Source organism: Mustelus asterias, unplaced genomic scaffold, assembly GCF_964213995.1.
Source record: "Mustelus asterias unplaced genomic scaffold, sMusAst1.hap1.1 HAP1_SCAFFOLD_264, whole genome shotgun sequence".
Lineage (NCBI taxonomy): Eukaryota > Metazoa > Chordata > Chondrichthyes > Carcharhiniformes > Triakidae > Mustelus > Mustelus asterias.
The window spans coordinates 389724-408813 of record NW_027590230.1 but is presented as its reverse complement, the minus strand read 5'-3'; the positions used below and the strand labels follow the sequence as shown (position 1 = coordinate 408813).

Sequence of the window (19090 nt, the reverse complement as noted above, 5' to 3'; positions counted from 1 at the left end):
TGGTCTGCAATGTGCAGACTTGTGGTCTGCAATGTGGCCCTGTAATCAAACAGAAATCGTGCCAATTCAGTCTCCATGGATGCTGCTGGTTGCTTCTTATTATCATTGTTGAAGGATTGCACAGCCCATTCTGCCAGTCCATTTGAGATGGGTGATATGGTGCAGTGTGGATGTGTGAGATACCATTCGAGAGCAAAAAGTTCAGAAAAATTACCGCGAGAGAAGGCTATGCCATTATCAGAAACCAGACAACCAGTATTCCGTGCGATGAAAGTATAGAATCCATAAAGAGACTTGTGAAATCAACCTGGACCCGCATCCATGGCCTTCCAGGCAACTCTTATTGGTATAGGAAGGCTGAAAGCGGAAGTTTTTAATTTCCATGGCACAGGTCACATCTCGTCCCCAAGCCTGTGATAACACAGTAAAGACTGAGTCACCAAACCGAACATCTGACCATTTGATCATTAACACACTGGATTGGTCATTATGTTGTTGTGTTCATAGTAGATGTTGGATGGATGTTGAATGGATTATCAATTGACAAGGCTATCTGAACGCTTATTTGAAGTCAAAATTGGATTTGGCCAATCGTATCTTGTGGGTTGGTTGAGTCATTTATGCCACATGCCAATCTGTCTCGCAACGTTTCATTAAGAACTGCTCCAAATCTGCAATGTTCAGCTGGTTTCTATAACACGTCAAGAGTTCAGTGATAGCTTTGCCGGGAGATGCCCCGAAACATGATGAAGTGATATCTCTGGAGAATTATTGGGGTTTCGGACCATTGTATTTTAAACAGAAATACATCATGAGTGAATGAAATTGAGAGGGATGACAGAATTTGGGGCTACAGATCTATCCAGATGTTCTCATGCATAAATCAGTTAGAGATAATTTTCAGATGTAACAACTGATTAGAAAAACACACGTAATGCGGTCTTGTATTACAAGGGGAATGGCCTATAAATGTCGGAAGAATCCACAGCAATTCAAACAGAAGAACATCTATCTCTGCCAGACCCCTTAGATCATACACTATTTTTTAAAAAAATGCTTTCAAGGGCACTACAGGCCCTTTGTCGTAATAATTTATTGTATTTTCTAAAACCTATAGAATGGTATTTTGGGAGATGTGCATTCCCGGATAGATTCAGATTATGGAGGGTGTGCCTGGGAAAAGTTCATTGTACTTAATTGCAAATGCTATTTTCTGCTGTTAATTGTAAATATGTTACTTCATTGTTCATTGGAAATGGTGTTCTTTACTGTTAAATGTAAGTGTTCATCTTTATTGTTAATAATAAACGTTATTTACTGTTAATTGTAAATGTTGTTCTTATCATGGTAGAATCAGACAAAGTCACCATGCACATACAATGGGAAAATCTTGCTCGACGATTGTATTGGGATTATTTGAGCGCGTAAATAGTAGAGTTGATCAAAGAAAACTGGGGGATATGGTTTATTTAGACGTTCAGAAGGCTTTCGACAAGGTCTCACATTGCTGGCTACGATGTAAATTTAAGGCACATGGGATTACGGACCATGTCCTGAGATTGATTGAAAGCTGTTTGGCAGATATGAAGCAAAACGTTGGCATGAATGGGACTTTTTACCGATTGGAGGGTGGAAAAGCAAAGTAAACGTATTATCTCAAAATTTGTTGATGACTCAAATTTGGAGTGAGCGGTGAGGAGGATGCAGAGATGTTTCAGATGCTCCAATTGTACAGGGCTTCGAAAAGGCGGCACGGTGGCACAGTGGTTAGCACTGCTGTATCACAGAGCCAGGGACCCGGGTTCGATTCCCGGCTCATGTCACCATCCGTGTAGAGCTTGCACATTCTCCCCGTGTCTGCGTGGTTTCCTCTGGGTGCTCCGGTTTCTTCCCACAATCCAAATATGTGCAGGATAGGTGAATTGGCCATGCTTAATGTTCGCATGGCGTCAGCAGGATGAGGCGGGTAAATATTTGGAGTTATGGGGATAAGGCCTGGGTGGGACTGTGGTCGGTGCAGACTCGATGGGCCGAATGGTCTCCTTCTGCACTGTAGGGATTCTATGAGTATTGTATGTGGTTTTCGTGCCCTTCTCTGAGGAGGGAAGTCAGCGCTATTGAGGGAGTACAGCAAAGGTTTACTAGGTTTTTTCTTTACCAAGTTGACATTTGTTCCAATTAACCTTAATTCCAAGTTTCTCCTATGTAGTTTGGGATGTCTTCGCATTAAACATCAGCGGGTTCACCACAGTACCGTTAAACTAATGGGCAAAATGTTAATCAAATATAGGAACCATATCAATACAATGGTTTTGAGAGCAGGTAGGAGACCCAGAGTCCTGCTGCGAGGCACACCTCCAGATCCCCAACTCTGTCTACAAACTACCAGGCACAATTCAGGAGTGTTATTGAATACTCTCCAGTTGTCTGGATGGGTGCAGGCACAGCAACACTCAAGAAGTTTGAGACCATCCAGAACAAAGCAGCCCGTGTCATTGGTATTGCTTAATAAACATTCACTCTCCCCAATACCGAAGAACAGTGAAAGCCATAATAAATACGGAAGAGTCAGACTGCCGGAACACAGCAAGTCTCCAGGGGCAGCGCCTTCCAAATTCATGACCACTGCAAACCAGACCGCGAAAGCAGCAGCTCCTTGGGAACACCACCAGCCGGGCATCCCACTTCTCCCTTCCCATCAATCATCATTCTGACTAGAAAATATATCACCTTTAATGTCGATGGGTCAAAATCCGGGAATTCCCTCCCTAACAGCGCTTTCGATGGACCGACACCACATGGATTGCAGCGGTTCAAGAGGCCAGCTTATCTCCACGGACACAAGGGCATTGAGCGTTGGGGATTTAATGCTGCATGAGCCAGCCCGATCTCGTAAATTAATAAAAATAAAAAAGCATAATACTGGGAATGCTAAAAAATCAAAAGAAAGTTTGGAAAAATAAGCAGATATTTTCCATACTCCGATTTCTTTTGAATTTCTCAACAGAACCTACCCTCACCACACCCTTGGGCCGTGAGATCCAGATTCATATTATCTGCCTGTCTAAATTACCTTTTTTTTTACATGTACTCCATTTACATTTTTACTCCTTTCACTAATTGTCTTAAATTTATGCTCCCATGCTCGCAATTCCAGCCTTGGGTGACGGTATGGAGTCTGCACGTTCTTCCCGTGCCTGTGTAGGTTTCCTCCCACAGTCCAAAGATGCCCAGGATACGTGTATTGGCCCTTAGTGTCTCACGATGTGTACGCCAGGGGGGTTAGCGGGGTAAAGATGTGGGGTTATGGGCTAGGCACTGAGTAAGATTTTCTGCCAGAGAGTAAGTGCAGACTCGGTGGGCCGAGTGGCCTCATCCTGTACTATACGGATTGAGTTATTCTATGACCCTTCTGCAAATATAAACAATTATGGTTTCTCCCTTTCTGCTATTTACAGATGATGATGATTTTACACATTCCTCTAGACCTGTCTTCTACACCTCTTTTTTTCCCCTCAAGAGAACGATTCACGCTCTACCAGGCTACATTTCCTACCAAAATTGCTCATCACTGTATCCATCCTTGTGAATATGTGTGGTTTAGATCCTAATAACACCAATTTTCCGAGGTCTGGAGGATAGCACAGTGAATAATATTCGATTTTAACCCAAAATAGTGTGGCATAATGTTATACACCAGGAATTACAGTGTCGTTTCTTTAATAATCCATGCCCTACTTTATCGAGCCCAGGAAACCATGTGCCATATCAAACCGTGAGGCTACCTTGCAAAATTGTTTTCACTGATAAACCTCAAGTTAATGTCCCGCGTACATCCCCAGTTTATTTTGCTGCTGCACCTTCTGCAGTCTTTTAACCTGTATCGTGTATTGTCTCTCTATGTTCTTCACACCATAATGAATCACTTCCCACTTTTCAGCAGTAAATTCCTTGTCAGTTGTCCACCGATTCCCAACGACTTTCTATGTCCATTTGAATTCTCCAAAATATTTCTGATAGTTTGCAATACTTCTATGTTTCATGACGATGCAAATATTGAAGTTGTGTCCTGTACACTCGGAACTAATTCTTCATCGGGTCTCCAAGATGTTATTTTCCCCTTTATTCCACAGGCTATTATGTTGTAGCTACTTTGATATGATCGACAACACACAGAGTAAGGCGAGAAGCCATTATAAATCACGTCATGATATGCAAACCCGCAGGAGATTCAAGCTAAATTTCCTTGGCAATTTTCAGAGGGCGGCACGGTGGCACAGTGGTTCGCACTACTGCCTCACGGCGTCAGCGACTGGTTTCGATTCCCGGCTTTTATCACTGTCTATACGTTGCACGTTGTCCCCATCTCTGCATGGGCTCCTTCCAGTTGTTCCATTTCCTCCCACAGTCCAAAAGGTGCATTGGCCATGCTAAATCCTCCCTCTATGTATCCAAAAAGGTGCCCTGTTAATGTAAGCCAACTTTTGACAAATAAACTTTAACTTTTGTGAATTTCGACATGCGAAGCAATGCACAATGAATCAAAGTGTGTTGATTGCCAAGTTAGGTTTTGCAAACAATTAACCGGCAAATAACGCCGGTTATGAAATTGGAGACGGCAACAGAAATGCAGGGAATAATGTTACTCTTTCACAGGAAGGATAGTGACGGTTTAAAGAATGTTCAAAAGGCTGATTCCTGGGATAAAGCTCCATCAGTCTGAATCTATACCAAGTGGACTCTGGAAGCATTGGAAGTAATTTCCTTGAAATATAGAAACTCCTTCAGCGATTTGACATCGTCGATGCTGGGATCTTTCCCATTGAAGCGGACTCTGTGCTAAAAACAGAAATAACCGCAAATTATATGAGAAGACGCTTGTATTCATTCATAAGTGCGTGTTCGTCACACCAATAAGGCGTGAGAGAATTGGTTAGTTAGATGGAGTACAATGTGGAAAATTGTGAGGTTATGCATCTTGGAATGATGAATGGAGTGCACACTATTTTCCAAATAGGTAAATGCTTCGGAAAACAGAAACACAAAGGGTTTGGGAGTCATTGTTCAAGATTATCTTCAGGTTAACGTGCAGTTTCAGTCGGCAGTTAGGAAGGCAAATGCAATGTTAGCATTCATGTCGATAGGGCTAGAATACAAGAGCAGGGATGTACTTCTGAGGGTGTAAAGGGCTCTGGTCATACGCCATTTGGAGTATTGTGAGCAGTTTTGGACCCCATATCCAAGGAACGATGTGCTGGCCTTGTAAAGGGTCCAGAGAAGGTTCATAAGAATGATCCCTGGAATGAACAGTTTGTCGGATGAGGAATGGTTGAGGACTCTGAGTCTGCACTCGTTGGAGTTTAGAAGGGTGAGGGGGATCTCATTGAAACTTACAGAATACTGCGAGGCCTGGATAGAGTGGACATGGAGAGGATGCTTCCGCTGATAGGAAAAACTAGAACCAGAGGACACAAACTCAGGTTAAAGGGACAATCTTTTAAAACAGAGGTGAGGAGGAATTTCTTCAGCCAGAGAGTGGTGAATCTGTGGAACTCTTTGGCGCAGAAGGCTGTGGAGGCCGGGTCATTGAGCGTCTTTAAGACAGAGCAAGATAGGTTCTTGATGAATAAGGATGTCTGGGGTTATGGGAAAAAGGCAGGAGAATGGGGATGAGAGAAACATCAGCCATGATTGAATGGCGGAGCAGACTCGATGGGTCGAGTGGCCTAATTCTGCTCCCATGTCTGATGGTCTTATGGTCTTATAGTAATCACCTACTATTCAACCTGTGTCTCAAAAATCTTCACAAATTTAGCAGTCAGCACCTGGGCTTCACAGGAAGATACCGGGACCATAGAGTGATCAGCAGCAAAATTGGTTGCAATAACTAGGTTAAAATTGGATTAATTCTTGGCCCACAGGAATTGAATGTTGCAGCTGCGATGTCCGGCTCATCACCGTTCAGTCAGCCGGAAATGGTTCTTTGTGTTGTTTGTACTCAGCCGCAAGCAAACAAATATCAGTGCTTTGGGCTTTAAGTGATTATTACCAAATATCTTCCGCCGGCACCAAAAATATCACCTAGTTGTAACCGATTAGATTAATTAAACTAAGGATCTGTTGCATTTTCTGGAATGATCAATCAAGAGTTTCAAAATTGTGCTGATTCTTTCCATTCGGCCTCGCGACCCGCACTGAGTAGAATTTTACAATTCTACAGGAGCAGATATCCTCAGTGAAACCCGGCCAGTTGTGTCACGCGTTGCACTCCCAAATGTAATCCACAGCCCGTCCGATTCCACAATAACAGATACACCAACGGATACATTTCCTTGGAGACTCGGCCATTTTGTAATCTGATTCGAAAGAGGACAACATTTCAATCAACTGTTTATTTATAATTATTAACTAAATACTGCAGAAAATCTTCGAGTATATTACTGAACTGCAATTGATAAACTATAAAGGGTTATACATTTGCAGCGACTTGTATTCGGTTTGATATCCAGCACACAGGAAAATAATACAAAAGATTTTTGTTACCGTCAGCATTACAACTGCTGCAGTCATCAAATACTAGGATTAATTGTTTAATTTGCTTTGATAATAACTGCACACTGAAATTAAGTTGTTGTTAATTACAGATGGGCATTTTAAACAAACAAGCTTACATAAATGCAGCTAAATATTAAATTGTGCGTGATCTATGTAGTTATTAGTTAACTAAAAATGCTGATGGCAATTTAAACACGATGCTTTCTTCAATTGGAAATGACATTTCAACAGGAGGCTAAACTTAACTGAGAGCAAAAATAGTACATAACCCAATGCACACTTCTAATATAGTGATGATTAATTATTCAGTTGTGTATAGGAATGCAATTGATCTTAAAATTAGTTAACATGTCAAAACGGCAAAAAACAGCAAGTGACGGACAGAGCTAAGCGATCCCATAACCAACGGACCAGATCGAGGCTCCGCAGTCCTTTGACATCAATAAGTATTGATATATCCACAGCATAATGATTGGGGACAAGGAGGAAGGCAGAATCCGTGTACACATCACAAGCACAGGCAGCTGCTAAACCATCTCACGAAATGAAGAAGGAGGATTAACCTTCGCTGAAACTGGAGACACCTTTACCAAACATGGCCACACAGTTTGTGTGATGTAACCATTTCTCGGATTTAGCTCACAGCTTCATATATTATTCGAAGTCGTTGCGGAACAAGTGGCGACTGAGACTACAGAACTCGCAGATATTTGTGATCTAATTAGCAATTTCATGCCACATCTGTTTGCATAGCCATCAGAGAACTTGTGTTTTGTAGTGTATTGCAGTCTCTCTTGCTTCTGTTTTTTTTAATTTAATAAATATTCTTTATTAATTATTCACACAACGGCTGAACTATCGCCTCCTGGGTTCACATATTTTTCTCGCAGTATACCAATTTGAGAATTGAAACCATTAATGAACGATGTTCCCAGTTAGCCATATGAATTCGTGATACTTTTGCCTTTGTGGGGGTTTTAACGTCAGGTTTAATTTAATTTTGTAGGCCCCGAGATATCTGGCCCCTGTTGCACTGCCACCTGAGTCACTTGAATAAAACTGGCTGCATTCCTCACGTCCCATTCCTCTCTCAGGTCGCTATGTCGCCATATTGAAAATGACCTGGCAATACGGGGCAAAATAATTAAAATGAATGTTTGTTGCTCCACAATAGTCAATGGTCAGAACACTGCGTAGCACAACAGATACCTGCTTGTCAAGTTTCAGAATAATGAGCCTTTGCCTCCAGTATTTTTACATTTTCAAATAGCGATTCAGCTGTTCAAAATGGTTCACTGGCATCGCTCCAAATGTTCTGTCTCTATCTCTGCCACCTCCCCCAAACACCTTATCACTCTGCGTTGCAGACCTTCGATAAAATCTTCGACTCCCAAAACCTCGATTAATTCATCTTCTCATGAAAAATGGCCTGAAATCCAGATTTCTGGTCCCTGGCCCGAATATCAGATGGCAGATTAAATTTTACCATCGAATGGACGAGCAATTTCTGATATACATAAACTAATTTTCAGCAGCTTCTATAGTGGGATCTGAAATTATTTACTCAGAGCTCAACCAAGTTTTCAGCACCATGGCGGGGGCGGGGGGGGGGGGGGGGAGGGGGGAGGGGGGTGATCAGCACCACAACATTATCTGCCTGAATCAGCTTGTTGAATAAAGTAGTGTTAAAGCTGTTCTTCAGAATTGTAGTTCGAACTTCCTGCCATAATTGGGTTCTGCGGATGAGCATGGAATCAGGCATTTTGTGCTGAGTTCAGCAAAAACCTTGAGCAAAATGGAGGATAGACAACTCAGCCAAATCAACAGACAGCGCGAAATCAATTTTGAACAATTGAAAGGAGAATGTCCATCAGTAGCTAAAATCAGATTAATATATATTTGGTGAAAATGAACTCATAATAACATTGCACAGACAAGTCCTCGGCTGTGGTACTGCTAATTGCGAAGAGAAAAAAAAGGTTTAAAATCATAATTTTGGTAGATAGTCAAACATTAGTTTCTTTCAGTGTAAATTTGAACAAGATGCTGTCAACAAAGGGATGAAGGGATAATTTTAGCAACATTTTATTGGAAAAATTCTGTTAGTTTCGTCATGTAATAAATGGATGAAAACTGGTTACCCAAGCGGCGGCCGTCATCAACAGAGAATTGTATTCAACAGTGATTTGGAAAAACATAGCTAGATGATTAGGCAACCAAAAGGTATAAAACCGGCATTAATGAACACATTATGTAAGGACCAGGCACACTGGCGATTTGGAAAACTGAGCTCCCAAACTGAAGCTTCAAGAAACAGACACAGTCCTGTGAATCAACTTGTGAGAGACAGAATTGTATAATCCAACAACGATAAACTCACAGCAAATCTCTGCAATCTGGTCACATTTTGTGGCAGTGTCAAAAAAAAATGTAAACAGAGGAGGGCGTACCAAAAATATCTTGAGTTTGAATGATGAAAAGTGTTTGAAGCCATTGAAAATACAGAAGGCAACATATGCAACATCCTCAGCCAGAAGTATCGAATTTATGATCCATCCTGATGTCCCCTGATTCATTGATCGCAATGTTAAGGCCACTCGATTCCCTCCAACTGCAAGTTCTGGATATAACATTTCAGCAGTTGTGCGGGTGACCCATGCCGCGTGAAAAGACAAACAATGAAGCACATTTTGTTCTCATTCATGAATGCAAACTGCTCACAACATGCTAAAAGTTTAGTTTATTTCATAACTCCTCAAAGCCTTTGTCGTCTTTAGATAATGATTTGCACGAGTTGAAAGGATTAATCGTTTGATTATCAACTTTTATTTCTGACACACATCCTGAGTTGGACAGGATGGCGACTCGTGCCAGGGCAGTTCCGCTTCAGGTGTAAATATTTAACAAACAGCATTAAATGTAACCATCTGGGCTTTGGGAGAAGGTGAGGTGATACAGACGCGGAGAGATAGCATGAAAGAAAACGGGAAAGGAGAGCGAGGAAATATCGAAAACCTGAGGAGTTGTATGCAAAAAGCTTGGCTCTGATATGATGGGGAAACTGGGCCTGACACGGCGAATGTCCAGAATACGGAATGAACTGCCTGAGAGTCTGTTGTGGGCTGGTTCAATCCTGCTTTTTCCAAAAGAGACATTGCAATTTAATTGAATACGAGAGGACACAGGTTTAAGGTGCTGGGGGGTAGGTACAGGGGGGATGTCAGAGGTAAGTTTTTCACTCAGAGGGTGGTGGGTGAGTGGAATCGGCTGACGTCGGTGGTGGTGGAGGCAAACTCGTTGGGGTCTTTTAAGAGACTTCTGGATGAGTACATGGGATTTAATGGGATTGAGGGCTATAGATAGGCCTAGAGGTGGGGATGTGATCGGCGCAACTTGTGGGCCGAAGGGCCTGTTTGTGCTGTGGCTTTCTATGTTCTATGTTCTAAAGTGAAGAAGCCGGGTGGCGGTGAAAATGCAGCTGCAAAACTCGCTGAGTTATTACGGCATGGAGACGGTACAGATATGAGGAGAACATTTACCTCAGGTTCCAATGCAATCGTTATTTTTCCAGTATAAAAGGAAAAACAAACTTGAGAAGAGGCAGAGAGGGAAACAGAGAGAGAGAGACAGAGACAGTGACAGAGAGACAGAGAGAGAGGGAGAGAAAGAGAGGGAGAGAGAGAGACAGAGAGAGAGAGAGAGACAGAGAGAGAGACAGAGATACAGAGAGAGGGAGAGAAAGAGAGTGAGAGAGAGACAGACAGAGAGAGACAGAGAGAGAGAGACAGAGAGAGACAGAAAGAGACAGCGAGACAGAGACAGAGACAGAGAGAGAGGGAGAGAAAGAGAGAGACAGAGACAGAGAGACAGAGAGGGGGAGAGAGTGAGAGAGAGCACCTCTGAGAGATGCCACGAGAGATTATTGACTGGGGCACAAACTGAGTGATCCATATGTGTGTGTGTGTGTGTGTTGGGGGGGGGGGGGGTCGTCGAGGAGAACCCATGATTGATCGAGGTTTTGAAAATAGGAGAAATAAAGCAGCCAAGCAGAGAAATCTAGTCAGCGAAACAAAAATAAATGGAGTAGAAAGAGTGAGAAAGAGGCAGAGCGAGAGTGAGAGGTTGGGAAGTTTAATATGTGATGTAGAGAGACTTAAATCGACAAGTGGATAAATGTAACCAAAAGGTAAATGCTGTAAAATCTCAACTGATTTTGGAGCATCAGGAAGGCGAGAAAAGAGCTGATGTTTATAGTCCAGATGACCGCAAAGGGAAAATGCAGTAGACCTGCTGATATTTCCCAGCATTTTCTCGTTTGGTTTCAGATTCCAGCATCCGCAGTAATTTACTGTGAGACAGATGAATGTCCCCTGACAGAGATAGAAATATAGATGCAGGAAGAAAGCTGATTGTGGCTGAGATAAAAAAAAAAACAAAGTTTGAACGAAGGTAAAGGAAATGGCCCGCTAATAAAATAAACATAGAAATGTTTCTCAAACAGTTCTCGCAGCCTCAGATGGTTGAAATTAATCTCAGTGACAGAATGTTGAAGCGCTGGAATTCTACAACGTTGGGCACATGGAAAGCACATTTCTTACAGCAGTTCTAACCGTTAACAATAGGACAACTTGTTATCGTAATACTGTCGAATGATTTAAATATTGGCCAGGGGCATCAGAATTTTTTTATTTTCTTTCATAGAACATAGAACAGCACAGTACAGGCCCTTCAGCCCTCAATGTTGTGCTGAGCTTTGTCCGAAACCAAGATCAAGCTATCCCACTCCCTACTATTCTGGTGTGCTCCATGTGCCTATACAATAACTGCTTGAAAGTTCCTAAAGTGTTGGACTCCACTGTCACAGCAGGCAGTCCATTCCACACCCCAAACACTCTCTGAGTAAAGAACCTACCTCGGACATCCCTCCTATATCTTCCGCCATGAACGTTATGCCTCCTAGTAACAGCTACATCCACCCGAGGAAATAGTCTCTGAACGTCCACTCTTTCTATCCCCCTCATCATCTTATAAACCTCTATTAGATTGTCTCTCATCCTCCTCCGCTCGAGAGAAAGAGAAAAGCCCTAGCTCCCTCAACCTTTCCTCATAATACCTACCCTCCAAACCAGGCCTCAACCTGGTAAATCTCCCCTGCACTCTCTCCGATGCTTCCACATCCTTCTTATAGTGAGGTGACTAGAACTGCACACAATATTCCAAATGTGGTCTCACCAAGGTCGTGTACATCTGCAGCATAACCCCACGGCTCTTAAACTCAAATCCCCTGTTAATAAACGCTAACAAACTATAGGCCTTCTTCACGGCTCTATCCACTTGAGTGGCAACCTTCAGAGATCTGTGGATATGTACCCCAAGATCTCTCTGTTCCCCCACATTCCTCAGAACCCTGCTGTTGACCCTGTAATCCGCATTCAAATTTGTCCTCCCAAAATGAATCAACTCGCACTTATCAGGGTTAAACTCCATCTGCCATTTTTCGGCCCAGCTCCGCATCCTACCAATGTCTCTTTGCAGCCTACAACAGCCCTCCACCTCATCCACTACTCCACCAGTCTAGGTGTCATCAGCAAATTTACTGACCCACCCTTCAGCCCCCTCCTCCAAGTCATTGATAAAAATCACAAATAGCAGAGGACCAAGCACTGATCCCTGTGGTACACCGCTGGTAATTGGTCTACAGTCTGAAAATTTTCCATCCACCACTACCCTCTGTCTTCTATGAGATAGCCAGTTACTTATCCAATCGGCCATATTTCCCTCTATCCCACACCTCCTTACTTTCTTCATGAGCCGACCGTGGGGAACCTTATCAAATGCCTTACCAAAATCCATGTATACGACATCAACTGCTCTACCTTCATCGACACACTTAGTTACCTCCTCAAATAATTCAATCAAATTTGTGAGGCAAGACTTCCCCTTCACGAATCCGTGTTAACTATCCCAGATTATTTCCAAATGGTCATAAATCCTATCCCTCAGGACCTTTTCCATTAACTTACCGACGACCGAAGTCAGACTAACCGGCCTATAATTACCAGTGTCATTCCTACTTCCTTTCTTGAACAGAGGAACAACATTCGCCACTCTCCAGTCCTCTGGCACCGTCCCCATGGACAGTGAGGACCCAAAGATCAAAACCAAAGGCTCTGCAATCTCATCACTGGCCTCCCAAAGAATCCTAGGATATATCCTATCTGGCCCAGGGGACTTATCGACCGTCAGGTTTTTCAAAATTGCGAATACATCTTCCCTCAGAACATCTACCTCCTCCAGCCTATCAGCCTGTATCACACTCTCATCCTCAAAAACATGGCCCCTCTCCTTGGTGAACACTGAAGAAAAGAAGAAAATCAAGTCTTAAAGATACAGACAATGTGAGTGGAGAGAGGGTGAAGCACAGGTTAAAGAGGTGTGGGATTGTGCAAAGATAGTGTGAGTGGAGAGAGGGTGAAGCACAGGTTAAAGAGGTGTGTGATTGTGTACAGACAGTGTGAGTGGAGAGAGGGTGAAGCACAGGTTAAAGAGGTGTGGGATTGTGTACAGACAGTGTGAGTGGAAAGAGGGTGAAACACAGGTTAAAGAGGTGTGGGATTGTGTACAGACAGTGTGAGTGGAGAGAGGGTGAAGCACAGGTTAAAGACGTGTGGGATTGTGTACAGACAATGTGAGTGGAGAAAGGGTGAAGCACAGGTTAAAGAGGTGTGGGATTGTGTACAGGCAGTGTGAGTGGAGAGAGGGTGAAGCACAGGTTAAAGAGGTGTGGGATTGTGTACAGTGTGAGTGGAGAGAGGGTGAAGCACAGGTTAAAGAGGTGTGGGATTGTGTACAGACAGTGTGAGTGGAGAGAGGGTGAAGCACAGGTTAAAGAGGTGTGGGATTGTGTACAGTGTGAGTGGAGAGAGGGTGAAGCACAGGTTAAAGAGGCGTGGGATTGTCTCCAGCCGGGACAGTTACTCATCTACACCTTGGCGGGCCTTGTTGCCGCCTGGCGGCGGAGGTCCCCGCTGGAGGTCCCTCTACGGAGGGATCTCCCCCAATTACGTCGGGGACCTGGGGTGGAGGGTGATGCATGCAGCAGTTCCGCACAACCGTAGGATTCACTGGTTCACAGGCTCCGAAGACTGCCCTTTCTGCGGCCTTGTGGAGTCCGTGGACCATGTCTATGTTGTGTATCTTAGGCTGCACTCCCTTTATGTTTTCCTAAAGAACCTTTTGTTGATGTTTTGTCTGCACTTCAGTCCCACGCTCCTGATCTACGGACACCCGGTGCGGAGAGGGGAGGGTCGGGATGGCGACCTCCTCGTGAACCTGCTCCTGGGCCTGGCGAAACGCGCCATTTACCGGTCCAGGCTGCGGGCGATCGAGGGGGCCGTCCATCCTGACTGTCTGCCCCTCTAGCGCGGCTACGTTCGCGGCCAGGTGGCCCTGGAGAGGGAGCATGCGGTGTCCACGGGCGAGGTTGACGCTTTCCGCGCCCACTGGGCACCGCAGGGGTTGGGGTGCATTATTGACCCTAATAATCACATTTTAATTTGATCTTTTTAAGTTTCCTTTGTACTTTGATTTCTGTTCGGGCTGTTCCCCCTCCTTTTTGGGGAGCTGCCCCTTTTACTTTGTCCTGATTTAATCTGAGTTTGTTTACTTGGTTTGGTTTGACCTAAAAAAAAAAGAGGTCTCACAGCGCCAGGGAGCCGGCTTCAATTCCCGGCCTTGGCTCACAGTCTGTGTGGAGTCTGCACATTCTCCCCGTGTCTGCGGCCCTTTCCTCACACTCTCCAAACATCAGCAGCATAGGGGCACTAGCCAGGCTCAGTTGCTGCTCAGTGTCAGGGGGATTAGCAGGGTCAACACGGGGATAGGGTCTGGCTGGGATTGTGGGCGGTACAGACTGGATGGACCCAATGGCCTCATCCTGCACTGCAGCAATTGGATGATTCTATGTTTCATAGAAATATCTGTTATTACACGGCATGGGCGGCACGGTAGCACAGTGGTTAGCACTGCTGCTTTACAGCTCCAGGGACCTGGGTTTGATTCCCGGCTTGGGTCACTGTCTGTGTGGAGTTTGTACATTCTCCTCGTGTCTGCGTGGGTTTCCTCCGGGTGCTCTGGTTTCCTCCCACAGTCCAAAGATGTGCGGGTTAGGTTGATTGGCCATGCTAAAATTGCCCCTTCGTGTCCTGAGATGAGTAGATGAGAGGGATTAGTGGGTAAAATATGGAGGGATATAGGGGTAGGGCCTGGGTGGGATTGTGGTTGGTGCAGACTCAATGGGCCGAGTGGCCTCTTTCTGCACTGTAGGGTTCGTTCTATCTATCTATTTCTATCTATCCAATCTAGGCCTTGTGTGTGTAAACACCATCTAAATTGTACGAGCAAACACAGCACCGGATCTCTCTCAGTTATTTCAGTCTCGGCCCTGTGAGAGCATTTGCAGAACATGAAACTAAATTGCTTTTACGGCCGCACATTGAGCAAATGCAAGGAAACTGACTGAGAGCTTGATTGAATACGAGGATATGTGCACATTCTCAGTGCAACACATGTATTGCCACAGCAGCCCCAAATTTCTATCTGTAGAGAGAGAGAAGAACTGGTACCCGCAATGTTTGTGCCTCATGGAAATCCCCTCCCCACCCTTTTGCCTGTCTGGGCTTCAGCTGTGCAACTTTCACCTCCTTGCCATTGTCCACAGTCCGGACACACCCTGGCATGCCTTGTTACCGTCTGGCGGCTCTGGTTCCAAGTGGATGGCCTTTCATGCGTGAGTCCTTCCCCTTATCATCACGACCTAGGGTGGAGGGTTTTGCATGCAGCAACAACATACAGTCACAGGTTGAGTTGGTTCATAGACCAAAAATACGTCTGTAAACTTTTGCAACCTTTTGGAGTGCATAGACCACATATATGCAAGTTGCCAAAGGCTGCACTTCATTTTTAGTTTCCTGAGAAATGTGTAACTTTCTTTTGTGGTGGGACTTCCGCCCCAAGCACCGATCTTTGGGCACCCGTTATGGAGGGGGACGGGAATGGGGGAGAAGCTCCTCGTGTGCCTGCTCCTGGGCTTGGCCAAGCTGGCCATTAATAGGTCCAAGCTGAGTGGGTCGTCTGTCCCAACTGTTTTCCCATCGACCGCAGCTATGTTCACTGCCAGGTGAAAGGGAGCATGCGATCTCTGCTGGCAACATAGAGGTTTTCCTTACGTGGTGGGCGTTGCGGGAACTGGAGTACGTTTTTAACCCATTTCATCATATTTTTCTTTGTAGTTTAAGTTTCCTTTGAGATTCTGTCCATTTTTATGATGCGGCATTTTAATTGATCCCTCAATTTGTTGATTTGGTTTATTTTGTTAAGATGCTGACTGCAAGATGTAGAATTTCACTGGCATCTCAATCTCTGGACTTTTCCTCGGATGCCAACAGTCCACAGTCAGTCACCTTGCAGAAATGTCCCCCCTCATTTTAGCAAAGAGTAGAGGGCTTTCCTGTGTCAGCAGCTGCTGCATCCCTGGTAGGGGTAAGGGATGGAGGGAGAAGGCACGGCGTTGGGGGTGGGGGGAGAACAAGGGGGAGGTCGAGATGGAGTGAGAGGTGGAGGGGGAACCAATTGTAGGTTGCAGTGGTTAGAAAAAACATTTGTACAAATTTATGGTTTCTGAAATTTGTAATTTTGAGCAAACTGAGCAGTGGATGTTTGGTGAATTGTCAATCTGGTAGATTGTGTTCAGTAACAGGAGAACAATAATCTAATTGAATGAAAGTGCAAACACTCGGGAGTGTTCACTTACTCCTGTCATTGTAAGTTTGTAAATACTTGCTGTGTTTCCTTGATGGGATGAGGTTCCTCAATTAACTCCTGCTGATGTTGGAACAGAGTGTGATCAATGAAAAATACTCTTGTCCGACGCATTGGTCAGAGCAGTGGAGAATAGGAAAACTGAATGGGGAAGATTGAAGAAATAGGGAGGGAGTCTGTCACAAGGTGTTTGGAAGGAAGGGAAGAACTCTCTCTCTCTCTCCCTGAACCATGCCCTCTGTTTCTTTTGCTCTGTGTTTTTCTCCAGTATTTCCTGGATTTAATTCAGTGTCCATCAATGAGCATTATTCGAACTAGGCCTCATTGAATAAAGGAGGATAATTGACATCTAGGTCCACCAATGAGGAGATGGAAAGCATCGAAGCGCCAGCCTTAGTGACGCAGAACGTCTGTGCACAGAACGTCACAGTCGGCAATGTGCATGAGCCAGTCTGCCGACTACGCGTGAGAGAGAACCGTTGGCGAACAACGGTGTTAGAAAAGAAACAGCATCAACAGTGAGTATATCTGTGTGATTCTACACTGAATAGAGACAGCATCATAACACTGAGTATATCTGGGTGATTCTAGGCTGAATGCAGACCATCAACACTGAATATATCGTTGAATCATAGATTTCCTGCATTGCAGAAGGAGGCCATTCGGCCCATTGAGTCTGCACCGAGCACAATTCCATCCAGGCCCTATTACCTGTAACCCCACATATTTGCCTTGCTAATCTCCCTTACACTAGGGTCAATTTAGCATGGCCAATCAACATAACCCACACATCTTTGGACTGTGTGAGGGTATCGGAGCACGCAGAGGAAACTCACGCAGAGACCGGGAGAATGTACAAACTTGAAACAGACAGTGACCCAAGGCTGGTAATTGAACCCGGGTCCCTGGCACTGTGCCACCGTGCCATCCATAAATCTGGAAGATCAAGCCTGAATACAGAGACAACATTATAACACTGAGTGTATCTGAGTGATTCTAGGCTGAATAGAGAGAATTACCAGAGGGTTAACCTTCTCTCCACTCACATTGTCTGTCTGTACCTTTAAGACTTGATTACCTGTAAAGACTCGCATTCCAACCATTACTTTGTAAATTGAGTTTGTGTCTTTATATGCCCTGTAAGTGAACAGAATTCCCACTCACCTGAAGAAGGAGCTTGGGGCTCCGGAAGCTTGTGTGGCTTTTGCTACCAAATAAATCTGTTTGACTTCTTACTGTGAACACTACCAGCTACAGGTCACCATTCTGAAAACAATACCCTTTCCCTGCTGCTCTCTGGAGCGAAGTTTCCCGTTCCACCCACCATGGGAATCGGAAAGCCGAGGGGTGGACCATGGAAAGGCCCGTTGACCTCGGGTTGGATTTTACGGTTTTGGGACGAGCGCAGCCGTAACATCCTGCTGTCTGTCTTCTATCACCAAGCCAGTTCTGTTTCCATCGAGCCAGCCCACCCGATTCCTTGTGATTTCAGTTGTTGTACCAGTCTGCCATGTGGGATCTTGTCAAACGCCTGACTACAGTCCATATAAACTACATCCACAGCCCTTCCCTCATCAATTATCTTTGTCACTTCTTCAAAAACCTCAATCAAGTTGGTGCGACATGACTTCCCCCTACAAAACCATGCTGCCTGACACAAGCTAGTCAATTTCTTCCAAATGTGCACAAATCCTCACCAAAAGTTTCTCCACCACAGACGTTAGGCTCACCAACCCTTGATTTCCTGGAGTATGCCTGCTTTCTTTCTGAAACAAGGGATCAACAATGGCTATTCTCCAGTCCTCTGGAACCTCGCCTGTGGTTAAAGAGGATGTGAAGATATCTTTTTACTCCCCTGTTTCTTTCCTCCCACACTAAATTGGGGTCGATCCCATCTGGCCCCAGGGACTTGTCTACCTTAATGTAATTTAGGATACCTACCACTTCCTTCTTCGATATATTGACATTCCCTCGAGTGTTCACACACCAATTCTTGGCCTTAACATCCTTCACGCCCATCTCCTTGATGAATATGGATACAAAGTTCTCATTAAGGATCTCACCGCCTTCCTGTGGCTCCATGCATAACTTCCCTCTATTGCCCATGAGTGGGCCTATTCTTTCTTGGGCTAGCCTCTTGCTCCGAATACATGCCTAAAAGACCTGGGATTCTCCTTCTCCCTGTTTGCTAAAAATGTTTTACGGCCTCTTTTAGCCCTCCTAATTCCTTCCTATTTTCTCTCTACTCCTCAGGGGCTTTGTCAGTTTTTTAGTTGCCTCGACCTATTGTATCTTTTCTTTTTGACTAAGCTTACAATTTTCCTTGTCATCCATGGTTCCCGAATTCTGGCATTTCCATCCTTCATTTTTCCGGGTCAGGCATGTCCTGCATTTCAATCAATTGGCCTTTAAAAGCTTCCCACATGCCAGACGTGGATTTGCCCTCAAAGAGCCGCTCCCAATCCGCATTCCCCTGTTCCTGTCTAATTTGGATATATTTGGCCCTCGTCCAATAGAACCGAGGGTCACTCCTGTCCTTATCCATTACTACCCGAAGTCTTATGGAATTATATGGACTTTACTCCCGTATCTGCTCTGAGCTTTCCAGGTGATGTGTAGCTGACTGATGCTTTTTCAAATTTGAATTCCCTTGCTCTGCCATCGACTTGCTCTGCCTTCGACTTGCTCTTAGCATCTTTGCAGTTCTTCGTTAAAC

General features: G+C 44.6%; 1 protein-coding gene across 1 annotated transcript in view; it reads right to left on the bottom strand.

The window, feature by feature from the left end:
* Positions 1-18393, bottom strand: part of LOC144486009 (scavenger receptor cysteine-rich domain-containing protein DMBT1-like) — a 160859-nt gene extending 142466 nt beyond the window's left edge. Inside the window, exons 1-2 of the mRNA XM_078204118.1 lie at positions 18316-18393; positions 4732-4839 (exon numbers count right to left, since the gene is read on the bottom strand). Of these exons, the coding sequence (XP_078060244.1) occupies positions 4732-4839; positions 18316-18393 (186 nt within the window). The remainder of the gene's footprint in view (positions 1-4731; positions 4840-18315) is intronic.
* Between the last annotated feature and the right edge of the window lie 697 nt (positions 18394-19090).